We start from the raw sequence: 15,514 nt of genomic DNA on the forward strand, positions 1-15,514 counted from the left end.
TTGAGTGATCGACAATAACTTTTCATAAACAATAATAAATACGCAAGGGTGACGTCTCAACTTTGTACGTGCGAGTGTAGACAAAAAATCCGCAGAAAGGTATCCTCACCGAACGTTCTTTCACTGTCATACCCGGGGGCGGTACTAAAGGGGGCAAGGGGTTCCAATGCCCTCTTCTAAATTTAAATTTTATCATATATTTTTATTTTTTTTATAAAATTTTAAAAATTTTCTATAGGTTTTTAACATTTTGTCCCCTTTTAAATTTATTTCTCATAAGTTTTTTAAGTTTGTCCCCTTTGAAAAAAATTTCTGGTACCGCCTCTGGTCATACCTTATTCTTACAAACCGCAAGAGTTAAGGGCATCTCCAATGATAAAAATATTTTTAGACGTCTTTGAGCTGATACATCATATTCTTATAAATTCTTAAAATCCTTACATGTCTTTAAAATCATTTGGGTTTACCTCCAACCATACAAACATCTTTACGTACATATTCTTACAACTATATACAAAAAAAAGAAGTATTGGAGATATAAAGACATATCAAAAAAAAAGAAGAAGTTTTGGACATATACTTCAATGACAAAAGATATCTATGGACACCTAAAGACACCCAGAAATATCTCATTGAAAATAGTCTATATATTGCTTCGATGGTGTATGGGGACGTTAAAAATTTTAGTTTTGGACATACTTCAATGAAAAAGATATCTATGGACAACTAAAGGCACCCAGAAACATCCCAATGAAAATAGTCTACATATTGCTTCGATGGTGCATGGGAACGTTGAGATGAGGACAATCTTACCCTTAATTACCAAAAGTAGAGATATTGCTTTTAGGTTTTACCAAAGTTAGAAAAAGGGCCCCCAAGTCTTGCTGGGCATGAAAATCGAACCCATGATTTATATTTTCAGAAGTAAGGGTTCCAACCACTGTTTCAACTCAATTGATTGTATTAAAACATCCATAGATAGATGAACTATGTTAGTTTGTGTATATATTAAGTTATTATAAAAATGTTTATTTTATGAGAAATGATCCGTACTGCAGACTTTACCTAAGCTATCTAAGTTTAGATACTGTCACATTAAAATAAGTTACAGATTAAACCTTTATATTTTACAAACATACATAACCTCCTGAATTTTACATAACTCTCCATAAATTTTACATAACATTTCCCCTTATTTTATATATGGTAGTAGATTTTTGACCCGTGTGTACGTACGACCAGACACAAAATATTACAAAACATTGGTATTTTGTTATGGAATATATGTCCATTAGTTGTTTAAAGATTACATGCATGCTAGAATCTACCTATATACTCTTAGATGAGATAAATTGTTAACACCCATCTACATGGAAAGAAAAATATATCGAGACCCACTATATGTGAAATAAATATCTATAACCACCTTCAAATATGTTTAGAGTATAACTCGAATTTGAGATCTCTTGTGAGTAAACAAGTCTACTTATCATTAGACCATTGGGTGATGGTTAGATAGCCAACTGATTTAATATTTGGTTTGTCTTGTTTTTCAACAAACTTTAAATAGATTAATAATCTAAGAAAATATAAATTACTCGTATATAATATTAAATATAAAAAACTGATATTTCGGTCTGATCTGACCTGTTAGAACCGTAAACCGTCATTAGACCATTTTATGTTTGGTCCTATTCTAAAAACATTGAAAAGAAAATGAGGTAATAAAAAAGAGCAATTGGGCTTTTGAAGGCGGACATCGATAGATGCACTAGTAAACGATGAGATTGGGCCTGTGCGGGTGTCTTTCTTAGAACATAAAGAATTTGAGCTTTCTCGAGCTCATTGAAGTTTGATTATACGAGACTTTGAGTGTATATATTTTAATAGGTTTAAACTAAAAAGGAAGAAAAAAAATTGTATTATACAGATATTAGGTTCCACCATCGTTTTTAACGTTGTATGAGATAGGTTGCAATTTAGACAAATAACCAAATGTAGACAAACTATCTCTAGAGACTCCTTCGAGGTTGTACTAAAATAATAAACTAACAAAGTTTTATCCAGATCAAAAAGCTCCAACATTTTTATCCAACACGACGACTGATTTTATGTTATAAGTTTAAACTCACAAATTTTATCTTGTTTAGAAAAGTTTAGTAGCTATAAAAAGTCACTTTGTGTAAAACTATGGATTGAAATCCTCTAAAGTTAAAATTAACTTCATGTTATAATACCAAATGAGAAAACACAGCTAAAAGGCTAGCCTAATGGGTGAGAGGGTCCATTTGGTATATAAACCTCACATTGGTTTTCCATACAACCGATGTAGGACAACTCACATACCTTGCGATGGTTTCAATCTGTAACAATCGTCCCCCTTAGAGACCGACGTCTTCCTTGGCCATGGCCACGTTGGTCACGACTGGCTCCACCCAGGCCACCACTCCGTGGGCCATCATTCCGAGTTGACTCTGATACCATTGTTACATGTCAAAATGAGAAAACACAACTCAAAAGACCAGCCTAATGGGTGAGAGAGTCTATAGGGTATATAAACCCCACATTGGTTTCTCATACGACCGATGTAGGACAAGTCTCATACATTGCAATGATTTCGATCCGTAACATTTTACTAGTAAAGTTAGGATTTTAACTTAAATTATAATCAATGGTCACAATTTAAATGATCAAAATGTCACCAATTTTATTAGTAAAGTTAAAAACTAACTTCAGAGAATCTTTGTCGTTCAAGAGGTACAAGGTTTGCCTCACTAAAGGTCATGAGTTTACATCTGAACAGTAATATTTAGCTAATAATTTACGGAAAACTAAGTACTAAAACCTAACATTAATTACTTTGTAAGTACATAAGAATATGTTTTTCTTTTTAATAGATATCTACCAATAACCAAAAAAGGATTGTGACATCCATTACACGTGGCATCATATTAAATCAACAAGTGTCTTTTTAGTGAAATTAATTAAAAAGCCTTTTTAAATAATAATTGTAAAATATTTATTAATTTTTGTTTTTTTGAATAGCCAACTTTATTAACTAAAATAAAACTTCGACAAGACACCAAAGAAACAAAGTAGTTACAATATAAAAGAGGGACTAAAGGTCCATAAGTGCCACGAGAGGTTTAACTTCCTACAACGACTGGAGATCCAAGAATAAGAGACGGATACTATAGACTCAAACATCTCCATACTCGAAGTCCCCCCCCCCCTCCCCTTTTTTAAAAACAATGTGATTTCGGTGTTTCCACAACGTCCACCACCATACAAAAGCGATCGCCTGGATAACTTGTTTGTAGGTGCTGCGAAATTTAGTTTGCTTAATCCAGTCCAGAACCTCCATTGGTGCTGAAGAGGGCAGGTCTATTCGAAACCAAGTTTGAAGTTAAGAATGAAGCTCAGTAGCCACTCTACACGAGGAAAAAAGGTGGCTACATGTTTCCACCTGTAATACACAAAGAGGGCAAAGAATGGAAGCAATCTCTAAAATATTTATCTAAAACAGGATTGTAATATTATGTAAATGACACTTGGCATATTCCTTGTGTGACAAGTGTCCTTTTTAATTTGTAAACATTATTTTCATTTAAAATTAAAATTTTTATTTGAGTTCGTATAAAACTATTACTTTGATTTGATTCTTAGCACATATATATTTGCCTAAATCCTCTGCTTTTTTTTTTTATTCTTCGATGGTTAAACTTAGATTTCACATTAATTTCTTTTTGTTATCTTCTATTTTTCCGTAACCATTTATATATTCAAATTTAGGCTATATTATAATGATATATGAATTATATTTTTGTTAATAAATATATCTTTTTATCCTTTTTCATGTCAACCTTAATTTTCTTTTTCTATATACAAAAAAAATTTAAAACTAAAAGTCGTTAACCGTTTATCGAGTCGTATCTTTAACGAAATATGGCAAAATTTTAATATTACACATATTTTTTTCGTCTAACGAGGTATGGTTTTTGAAATATAACAATTTGAATAAATAATATTATTTTTATTATTTTAATATACGGGAGAACTATATGATTCTAAATAGTTTTCACACTTTTCTTAAACACTTCGACCAAGTATTAGTTTTTTTAATTGTATATAGATTCAATTTCTTTATTAGAGTTAGAATTAAACTCTAACTTTTAGCTTATAGATAAAAAAACACATTTTCTCATTAATAAAATTGTTTTTTTTCTTTCTCAATTCTTTAACTCCTATTACTTATAATAAGTTATTAACATGAAGATTTCAAATATTTGAGGTTACGATATGAAATTACAAGGCTATTTGCCATCATCCACTACCTTACAATTCCGATTTTGATGTGATTGTAAAAATTTAAGATAAATCCAAATCACTAATGAAACATATAAGTTATTATCATCGGTTTACTTTGACCATAATTTATATCATATTCACGAATCTTGTATGTGACATATTTGAATTTTTTAACAACATATTGATCCGTCAAAATCGAAATAATCATATTTTTTGTTTTGTGCATTCATCTTGGATGCATAATCATCAAACTGATGCATCCAACAAATAACGTGATTTTTTCGATTTTGATGAATCAATGTGTTGTTAAACACTTAAATAAAGATAATTAGTTCTGCACTATGTTAGTTTTATGGACTTTTAATGCATCAAAATGATGTTTTTAAGGTGTTCTCACCGTTTTTATTTTAAAACTATTCTTATTTGATTGTCCCTATATATATATAAGTCTTTGGTTTAGATGTGGTAAGCGGGCTTTTACGGAATTTCTTTATGGTGCTCGTGGTTCAATCTGCTTTATGTTTTTCTATTTGTGTTATAATTTTTTGTGGCACTAGTTAGACATAATGGAAACTATCGAAGACAGACCGACTATTAATTACCAACCTGTTAGTAGAGGATATTACTCCATAAGCAATTGGTAGAGGATATTACTCCATAAGCAATTGATCTTGCTATTTGTTTGCGCATAATTCGAACGTGGGTGATATGAATATAAATATGAATATTATTAGTCAATCCGTGCATCACGCACAGGTATTAGAACTAGTATCATATATTCAGATCTTAATATTCCCCATCGTTCAATGAAATATTTTAGGTGTCAAACGGATTGTAAATTGATCTGAACTACCATTGGGAAAACAAGAATATGAAGCAGATTTTCTATATACTAAGGAGCATTCTAATATAACCAACGCATAGTTTGTTCCATTTCAATGGAAAATGAACACTACTACCAAGCTATAAACAATGTCGGTTTTCTTCGTGATCTTGATTTTAGATCGATAAATGCCAGCATCATTCAATTCAGTTGCTATATCGATTTTAAGAATCACAAAAACTAAGCAAGCTTCCCACTTCCGAGGGTGAGCTCCAAATCGTCTGCTCCAACTTCATGTATCCTCTCACCTTCCCACGCTTTCAACGTATTGCTCTCGAACTCAAATTCAGGACCCGGCCCACTCTGCACCACTACACCGTTCTGGAAAAACGATTGTTGGCTCGCTGGTTTCATTAGGTTAAATGTTGGTGAAGTTGGTGCAGCCGATGCAGCCATGGTTTGGAAGCTAACCCATCTGCCTGAATCAACTGTGGAAGCATCAGATTCATCACATTCTGGAATAGTAGCTGGAGGTACACGGTGGTGGCGTGTAGGGCTAGTTGGAGCAGACGCTGCAAAAAGTGGGTGGCGAAAAGACTGTAATGCACTTGTGGATAGCATCTCCCAATTGGGTTTTCGCTTGGTTCCACGAGAAGTTGGGGACGAGATAGGTGGGGTTACAGGGGCACTATTGGATATTCGTAAAGGGGGCAATGAAGGTAAGTTGCATAGGTAAGGAAGAATGTAGGATGAATGGTTAGGCGGGTTTTCACGAGTAGGGCTAGGGAATGACGATGATGTTGGGCTGGCGTGGTATGATGGAGCTGGGCTCGGGAAAGCTGACGACATTGGGCTCGGTTGGATCGAGGAACAAGTACTTATGTTAGTTGACATTCCAGCCATTTCATTTGGAGGTGGCTTGCATCCCTGTAAAAAAACCAGATATATGATCATTTAAGCATTTCATTTTTACTTTATGGTTATCAAATTCAATCCAAACTTCACAAAATTAGAAGGATATTGCTAAATAATGCACTAAGGTAAATGATCAAACTCAACAATTTTAATCACAGAGCTATATAATGAATTCATAGTTTTGATACTTATATTATAGGCATAAAAATGTCACTATAATCTCCCTAAACATAGAACCTATATGAGTTGATTAAATACTTTTGGTAACTGAGCAATGATAAGTTTAACCCTTTTTAGCAAACCCTTAATCCAAATTAAGTCACAAGTAACAACTTATTATTGTGCAGTAAACATATAGATTAAGAAAAACTTATTAATAAACAAACAGTAACCATTTATGTAAGATCTAAGTCAACTCACCATATAACAAACATTTTCTAATTTCATTAGTAGATCTAGTAACAAAACTAACAAAAAAAAAAAAAGTTACTAGTCTTTTAACATCATAAATTGGATTTAATTTACAACAACAATAAGGTGAAAAGTAAATAGTCATAATATAAAAATAATACCTTGGGATAAGTGGTACCATCTTCTTCAACAACCCAACCAGCTTCAGCACAAAGTGCTTTTAAGACTTCATTATTATCACAATGTTTAGGCAATCTATAGTTTCCTTGAGATCTAAGTCCAGCGTATATCTTTGCAGCTATGGCCCTTCTTCTTCTTTCTCTTCTTTTGTTGTTTTCTCTTTCTTTCCATGAAGGAAGTCGTCCAGATGAGCCACCGCCGGTCATTGATCCGGCGACTGTTTTATAGAGAGTGTATATGTGTGGATATATATAGTACAGATAAATGTGAATACTTTTTTGATCTAAAGACTGGTCAAATGGTCAGTCTGTGATGTACTGTCTCATGTATATTAAGAATAATTTTTGGGGAAAGTTTATTTGCACCTTTAGTCTTTGTTAGATGTTGGTGTTGAGTCCTTCTAGTTTTATTCAATGAGTTACGGGTTGAACTTTGGAATGAATACATAGCTTATTTTGTGAATCCTAATTTCTCATGCTTAATTAGTTTGTTCATGTGCACAATTTTTATAATGATTTATCTATATGAATATTACTATATATAAATCATTGGCCTCTCAAATTATAAGTCCGATATATATAAATTTTGCTTAATATTCAAATGCACCTATCATTTAACATATGTGATTTATCAAAAATACTCTTTATAAAATAATGTGCAACATTTATCTCTCTAATTCTGAAATAACTAAATTACCAATATCAAATCAATTATTTTTGTATCAATAACCTACATTACTCGTTGTCACCATCACCAGTCGATGTCACGACCACCCTTTGTCGTTACCACCATCACTCCGCACCACGCGAGCATAATTCTAGTCTGAAAGAATTCTCTCATTTAATGTTTACTTTTATAATAAAAATTTGTTTCTATGAGACTATTTACTTATAACTCTATATATTTCAACGAAGCATTTAAATACCCCATATGTGAATTTGGTGTTTAAGGAGGGGATATATGAAATTCACCCTAAATTAATTGTTTTAAAATACAATATGCATATGATTATTATCTTGATACCGAGAGATTAATACACAAGCTATTTATTTGTGCTTAAAATTGTATGATTGGTGATTCTAAAGGACTGGTTTGAAATAAGATGAAAAGCATAGGGTATTAATCGGACGAAGGCGCATACTTGAACCCGTTTTCTGAGGGAGGTGATGACGTGGAATTATTAAGCCAGAACCAAACCGTATCACGTGTGGACAAAAGGATGAGGCTAGGATTGAGTGCGGTTGCCGTGGGGACCATTACAGACACATCACACGCTTCTTTACTTTCAGATGGGACCCCCTCCCGACAACAACACGTGCATTAGAATAGCTATAACACGATTGGAGTATTTAATTCTTTTATATGACAACCAATTATTTCTCTGATAAATTAACGAAACAGTTAACAGTATGGGAATGAAACTACCAGGGACGATAAAAAGACTTGTTGCATGTGACAGCTTGAAAATACTCCGTAATAGGTTTGTATAAATGGATGAATATATCTATGTTGCCACTACACTAACTAGGGTGGTGTTCACGGTTCACCGCAATGGATCGGAGGGCTATTTACAAAATGCCTCACACGGGTCAGCTTAACAGCTAACTATATTTTGTAAATAGTTTTAATAAACTAGAAATTCTTATCGTTATGATCAATAAGAAGTTTATAATATGCCGTGTCCATGACGACTATTCTATTTATGTCCGCAAATAGAATAGATGATTAACATGTGTCGTAAACTATTTACAACGAGTGACGACTAATCACAATACCACAATTTTTTCTCATTAATCTTTTACTATATGTCATCGTTTAAATAATTAAATGCAGTCCTATTATTTTGTGCATGTTGTTAAATAAAAACTTGCTTTTTGTCGTTTGGGAACTTACGTTATGCGATTCAATAATAACATAGATGGAGTTGATTTCTTAAAAGGGACAATTAATCCTACAAGTAGGATAACATCTCAATTTTTTCCCCTCATTATAAATTAAAATTGTAAAGTAAGCAAGTTTATGTTTTTTGTTTGTGATATATCTCCTAAAACTAATAATGTAAAATACTTTCTTAATTTGTTTAAAACCAATAATTTACTTGTTTAACACAAAGAGACTAATGTTATTTTATTACCTCGTTACAGATATTAGTTTAAGAGTTAAATTATTAGTTGATGACTAACGTGATCTATCTTTTCCTTGTTATGGTCTAAGACTAGATTAGGCTCGTATCAAATACACAGATTGTTTATGACATTTTAAAGATAAAATTAAATATATTTAATAATTCAAAAAAACACTGTGAAACAGTAAACCAGTTAATTCAAATATAAAGAATGTAACTAAAATCATGAAATAACAAACTGTAAATTTAAATAATAAATAATGTAATGAAAATAAAATAACATAATGTAATATTGTAACATTGATGAAAGAGTTTAACTTTTTCGTCTATTAATATCATGTCTTGATGTTGTAAGAATTTTCTTAATATTTACCATGAAAGAAAATTTTTGTTGTGTTATTAATATCATGTCTTGATGTTGTAAGGATTTTCTTAATATTTAACATGAAAGAAAATTTTTGTTGTGGTATTTCTTTTTCATGAGAGTTTTAAATTGTATATTAGTTGTTTATTAGATATATTATACTTTTTTTAGATATAATCATTGATAATTTGATAAGTTATAATTATAGATAACTTGGATAAATTATAATTAAAATGAGATGAAGATTAATTGTAAGCAAAGTTAATTTTTTACTTTTGAATAAGTTATTTTTTTTATTAATTAGTTGGATATTTGGGATAAATATGAGTTTTATACAGTATTTTATTATTTTATATCAATAAAATTGTTATTTTAAGAAATAAGTTTAAAAGGTAAATTGATGATAAAATATTTAAAATATAGTTAAATTTTATTAAGGATGATTACGTGGGTATATGTATATTGTGGTTTATATTGGGTTTCTAATATATAGTTTTTATATATAGTTTGATTACAATTATAATTTTTTAATTATAGCTATAAATTTAAAGATTAATACTAAAAATTATAAAGATGAAGTTATTGATACGTTTGGATAAACATTAATAGATGTTTTTGAATCAAAAGAATTTGTTTACGTGAATTCTAAACTATTCATTAATTTTGTATATTCTTAATGATAAAAAAATTTTGGTCGAATTAGTTGTATTTATATCTATGTTTTTTTGTTATTAAAGAATATAACTTAGTCACATGTTTAATAATTTAATTTTGAGAAATTAAGAATTGTGATTGGTCAATTGAGGTTAAGTCAGTAGCCTTTTAGTATTTATAAAGATAAAGATAAAGATAAAGATTGAAGGGAGAGAATTCTTCTCTCAAGTTACCCTAATATGAATCATGTTAAGATAATCTTATTGCCAAAATTTATAGATGTCTTTAAATTTTAACCCTTAATTTTTATCAAGGGTCAAGATTTCAATAACTTGACTTAAGTTGAAAAATAACTTGGGGAAATCTCTTCTTAAAATGGAATCATGTGAAAAATAAATAAATTAGTCAACCTTCATTGTTTTTTTATTATTCAAAGACTTTATTGTTATAACATACCAACAAGGAATTAGCCTAGTGGTAAGGTAAATACTTGATAACCTTAAGGTCTCAGCTTTGATCCCCGTTGGAAACAAAAAATAATTCCTTTAAGGTACCCGTTGGGTATCCAGATCATGTGAAGTTTATGAAGGTATTTTACCGGCAGCATATGGCTCATATGGGGTGATGGATATCCAATTATGGTACCGGGGCGCTAGGGTTTACCCGGTACCCCTTTTTTTTTTAGAATAAATTACATTTTTCGTCCCTGAAGTTGGCACGTTTTTCACTTTTCATCCCTAAAGTTTAAAAATTACAATTTTGACCTAAAGTTGGCCAATTTTTTCAATAATTGTCCCTCACCAAACGTCGTTAAGTTTCAGCTGTTAAGTAGGTCACGTGCAAAACACGTGAGGGACTGAAAGTGCAAAAAATTACAAGTTCAGGGACGAAAAATGAAAATTACTTTTCTGTTGTCGGAAAACTTCATCTTCGTCGGAAAACTTGGAATGTCGATATCTCACTCATTTCTTCGAATTAGACCACGAAACCACCACCAAACTTCTCAAAATTCATTTCCGCACAATACCTAACAAAAGTTGCAGAGGTGATCATCATAGCTTTGTGTGTCTAAATTACTACAATACTTAATACATATGGATATTTATTCTTTACTTAAAAAGATTTTTGGTAAAACACAAAACTCCGTGTGGCATATAATTTTGGCACTGCACGTATTAACCATTTTGCAAAAAAGAAAGCACAAAATCATCCCTATGGCATGTATATTTCCACCTTGCCTAGCTTGCTATCTGCCTTTTATTTGGGTTAACGTCACTCCATTAACTGACAATGGTGAAGAAGAAACCACGGTGGAGACGTTTTCACTTCTATGGATATAGAAACCAGGCTGTTTAGGAGAAGGCAATGAACTTTCTCCACCCAACATCGAAGCAACAGACGGTGCGCTAGGTCTATCTTCCGCCAGTTGTTGGACACACAATAAACCAATGTGTATTGATCGCGACACTTCAGAAACGGAATACGATTTACCAAAAGATGTGTCAACTAGATCAAGAGACTTGCCTTCTTTGTAAAGCCTCCATGCCAGAAATCAAAGGTGGGGATGGTTTGTATGGTGTTTGAATGTGATCAACTTTTGTTAGGATTCGTGCGGAAATGAATTTTGAGAAGTTTGGTGGTGGTTTCGTAGTCTAATTCGAAGAAACGAGTGAGATATCGACAGTCCAAGTTTTCCGGCGAATTTTCTGGCCAATCAGCCGGAGAAGATGAAGTTTTCCGACAACAGAAAAGTAATTTTCATTTTTCGTCCCTGAACTTGTAATTTTTTGCACTTTTAGTCCCTCACGTGTTTTGCACGTGACCTACTTAACGGCTGAAACTTAACGACGTTTGGTGAGGGACGGTTATTGAAAAAATTGGCCAGCTTTAGGGTCAAAATTGTAATTTTTAAACTTTAAAGATGAAAAGTGAAAAACGTGCCAACTTCAGGGACGAAAAGTGTAATTTACTCTTTTTTTTTTATTATTGTTATAACATACACACATATTATAAAGCAAAGATCTAAAAAGATTACAGTCAACCTTTCGTTTGCAAGTTTTGTTTAACCATCGTTAAAATAAAAAAAGGTTTAGCAATCAGGTGATTCAAGTTTCCCTCAATTTTCCATAATCAGACTTTAGCTCCATCTAATCTAAACTTCTGGCTCCGCTTGAAAGTTCCTCCTATGGCCTGATGACCAATTTACTAGATACATCGAACTTGATTTAATTAAATTGTGTGTACGTTGTTGCCACACGGATGTCAAAAACAATATAATCGGTTAATAAACTAACTAATGCACTGTAGAAGATTAAGATCTGCTCAAACAAAAATTTGTTTATATTTTCACCATCTTGTAAAAAATTGAGGCTTAATGAGTTGTACCTTTGTATGATAAGAAGGGAGAAGTTTTTGAGTTATTAAAACCTACAGAAAATAGACGAAATTTTAACATGTTGTTACATAGAAATCTCGATTCTTCCTCCTTTTCATTGATGACCAGAATTCCCTGTAATTCCGCAAATACATCCACCAACAAATTCCCTGTATAGCATTCCTCTTTTTAATTTTAATGAAATAAAAAGGAAGACATCAATCATAACTCATAACACAAGTCTAGTTCTTCACCCATTGCAAAAAAAACAGATTGTTAGGTACATCGAGTAAAATGCGTTCCCCCCACACGTCCTCCACTCATTGCTATCTTAACGTTCGCTTCAAATGTTTTTGGGTTGTCCCTCAGAACAGTAGCGGCGTCCTGATTTAGAGGATCTTCATGGTTTGGTTCCTGCACAGTTGATCATTGGAAAATTATTATTCTTTAAACAACGTATGTTAATATTTGGTAGTCATTAGATGTTGACATAATTTATGTTTTTTAGTAGTTGAGGATTCAACTTTGGTTGATCAGTATCGACAAATATAATTCTTGACCGAAAATTGTGTATATATTTTATCAAAGAACGTAAGCTATACCGTGAAGAGATGAGACAATCCGTAGACAATTGTGTTGATGTTAAGAACCGGTTTCCAATCTTCTCGCAGAATATTGAGGCATACATTTCCTTCCAAGTCAATATTAGGATGATAAACCTGCAACAAAGAGGTGCGGTAAATGGATGTTAAGGTAAATAAGACTAGATGGTGCACCATTGAAAAAGTTGCAGAAGCTCAAAGTAAATATGGAAGAAAAAAAATTACTTTTACGGTTTACCTTGGTTTTACACTTGACCTTTGGCGCTTCATGTGGGTATATTGCAGATACATTGAAGGTAAACAAAAATTTCCCTCCCCTGGCACATCAAAAAATGTTGGTCAGGGTAACTAAATATTGACACGCTGGAAGATAAAAGTAGCAACATGGGTGGATCAAGCAGGTTGGATAACAGGTCAAAATAAGTATGGATTGAAACAAGTCACTTAAAATATAGTTCAAAACGGGCTGAGTCCAGTTGGGTTGACCATGTCACCAGCAACAAACACATTTTTGTCCATTCTTCAATAAAAGAATTTATGATACTGTCAGAATTAACAATATACTTTGAATTCCTTTCAAACTGTACAAAATTTGTTACGTTTTTATCTGAACTTTTTACGTTTCAACTATTTGAATTAATCGGCAACCCAAAAAGCAACTCTAATAAAAGATAAAATTACTGAAACAAAGCAAAACAAACATCGGGGTGTAGTGGATAACTTACTGGTAATACCCTTCATCAGGTTTCATGGAGATCTCGAAAGTCATCAGATCATCCTTGCCATTCGGAAAGGATATGGAGCATGATTTTGGCAGGTTCAGCTCACTTATGTCTGCAAAATACAAGCACACATTCGTTATAATTTACATAAGATATACATTATATCGATATCACTTCTATAAATAAAACATGTGACACATTATTATTTACATACAACAAACCCATAACTCTTATCAATTGATCAGTCTAATTTCAACAGCAGATATTACTTTTAAGTTACGTTGATCAAATTGAAATGTATAGATCGATAAAAAGATTGACCTTTATGAACACGCAGTTGCCCTGCACTTTGCTTCTTAAAACCCCTCCCGTTTGCATTTTCAGCTTCTTTACTTTGCTTTTCCTTGACTTTAAACAACCTAATCATCGTTCCTGTGGTAACATACAAGTGCCACAATCAAGCCTTGCAATAAATTTCTAACTAATGTATTGCACATACACAAAAAAAACGCCATTTGTGCTTAGCCCAAATAAAAGACAAGTAACAAAATCATACTTTATAATAGAATACAGAACTTAATTAACTAAGTAATGTATACATTTATAATGAGGTTAATTATCTAAAATAACAAAATTCTAAATGTTTTGTCTCTTAATAACAAGTTAAATATTCTCACTAAGAAATCTACTTTCTATAATTTTCCTTACTAGCCATTTTGGTAATTAACCTGGATACCGCAAATTTTTTTGGTATTCAAGTTGTCCTTACAACGTACATTACTAATAGAAGATTTCAAGTTAAGTTATTTCACACAGTCATATCCAAATTAAACAGTATGATTTTAGTGTATTTTGCGGTATCCTGTTATTTTACATTATCAATTGGTTTACATGATACCTTATATAATTGCAAATGAGCTTAGCTAGTAAATATCGATCAATACTGCATCATCGATGCTATTGCTTGAACGAAAGCTCTTTGACTTTGCGGTATTTGAGTAGACCTTACAACCAAAAAAGTGGTTCTAGCTAGCTATTCTTCTTGTTCATGTAGTACGTCTAAATAATATTCTCCTTCTAATAAAAAAAAAAGACTAGTACTTAGCGAGTTAGCAATACCAAGCTGGTTTTACTTAACCCCGGCTAACTTCTACGTACCTTTAATCAAATGCCAACTACAAACATCGATCCATGAAAACTAAACTGTCTATCGCGATGTGTAAAAATCTAAAACAATGTCTCGTGTTCTGAAGGACGACGACTCAAACATATATGATATATTCTTAGTACACAAACCTACAATATGGCAAATAGTATATCAAAACAACAACAATTAATTAACCGAATATTGATCATGCAATAATCCTATCTTTCTCAACTTCTCATGCAAAGTTAGGGTTAGGTCACAATAACTTATAATGATTATTAAGTCGAACGAACATAATTTTACGATATACACAATTTATATTGATAGACGAAAAGCGGTAACTAATAAAAACATACAAACGCAAAGTTATGATATGAAACCCTAGAGTGCGAATAATTAAAACAAAAATATCTATATACAAATAAAAAAAATGCTTAAGATCGTTACAAGTTGATATGTTACGTGCGGATGAATGAACACAATCGATCGATTAGGTATCCCGGGAAGCTTAATCCACAGGGTAAGGAATTGAAGGGAACAAACTGATATCCAAATTAAGCGTGAGCAAAATATATATAAAGGAGAATTTTAAATTGAGGAAGTAAGGGTTATTTTGCAAGTTTGGAAAGTGCGAAATAGAAAGCTATAGTTACGCCTTTATCTTATGAATAGTTGTCAAAAGAAGTTGTTTTCTTTTAAGTGCAAGTATTTTTATCCGCGTGTTTTCTCTAAATAAAAACAAAACTATGATGATAAAGGTTAAAAAATATTAAGCCGGAAAATAAAATTTGGGTAACAAAAGTTAAGAAAATAAAAGTTGTGGTAAAAAATAAAGAAAATAAAACTTTGGTAACAAAATTTAGAAACCAAAAGTCCAAAAGTACCGTGA

The 15,514-nt window shown here is 31.9% G+C and overlaps 2 protein-coding genes across 3 annotated transcripts; both read right to left on the bottom strand.

Moving 5' to 3' along the window:
* Positions 1-5,218: 5,218 nt before the first annotated feature.
* LOC122605101 (BES1/BZR1 homolog protein 2-like) lies at positions 5,219-6,930 on the bottom strand. The gene is made up of 2 exons (XM_043777976.1): positions 6,619-6,930; positions 5,219-6,058 (listed from the first exon to the last, which is right to left on the bottom strand). The coding sequence occupies exons 1-2, from the start codon at positions 6,841-6,843 to the stop codon at positions 5,372-5,374; spliced, it is 912 nt and encodes a 303-aa protein (XP_043633911.1). The 5' UTR covers positions 6,844-6,930; the 3' UTR covers positions 5,219-5,371.
* A 5,309-nt stretch (positions 6,931-12,239) lies between these two features.
* LOC122605900 (NEDD8-conjugating enzyme Ubc12-like) lies at positions 12,240-15,166 on the bottom strand. 2 transcript variants are annotated; one of them, XM_043778857.1, is made up of 6 exons: positions 15,073-15,166; positions 13,800-13,910; positions 13,482-13,590; positions 12,995-13,073; positions 12,757-12,873; positions 12,240-12,568 (listed from the first exon to the last, which is right to left on the bottom strand). In XM_043778857.1, the coding sequence occupies exons 2-6, from the start codon at positions 13,903-13,905 to the stop codon at positions 12,431-12,433; spliced, it is 549 nt and encodes a 182-aa protein (XP_043634792.1). In that variant the 5' UTR covers positions 13,906-13,910; positions 15,073-15,166; the 3' UTR covers positions 12,240-12,430. The 2 variants fall into 2 exon arrangements, with proteins under 2 accessions (XP_043634792.1, XP_043634794.1); XM_043778859.1 differs by lacking the exon at positions 15,073-15,166 and having other exon boundaries at positions 13,800-13,993.
* Positions 15,167-15,514: the final 348 nt, after the last annotated feature.

Source organism: Erigeron canadensis, chromosome 6 (genome assembly GCF_010389155.1).
Source record: "Erigeron canadensis isolate Cc75 chromosome 6, C_canadensis_v1, whole genome shotgun sequence".
Classification (NCBI taxonomy): domain Eukaryota; kingdom Viridiplantae; phylum Streptophyta; class Magnoliopsida; order Asterales; family Asteraceae; genus Erigeron; species Erigeron canadensis.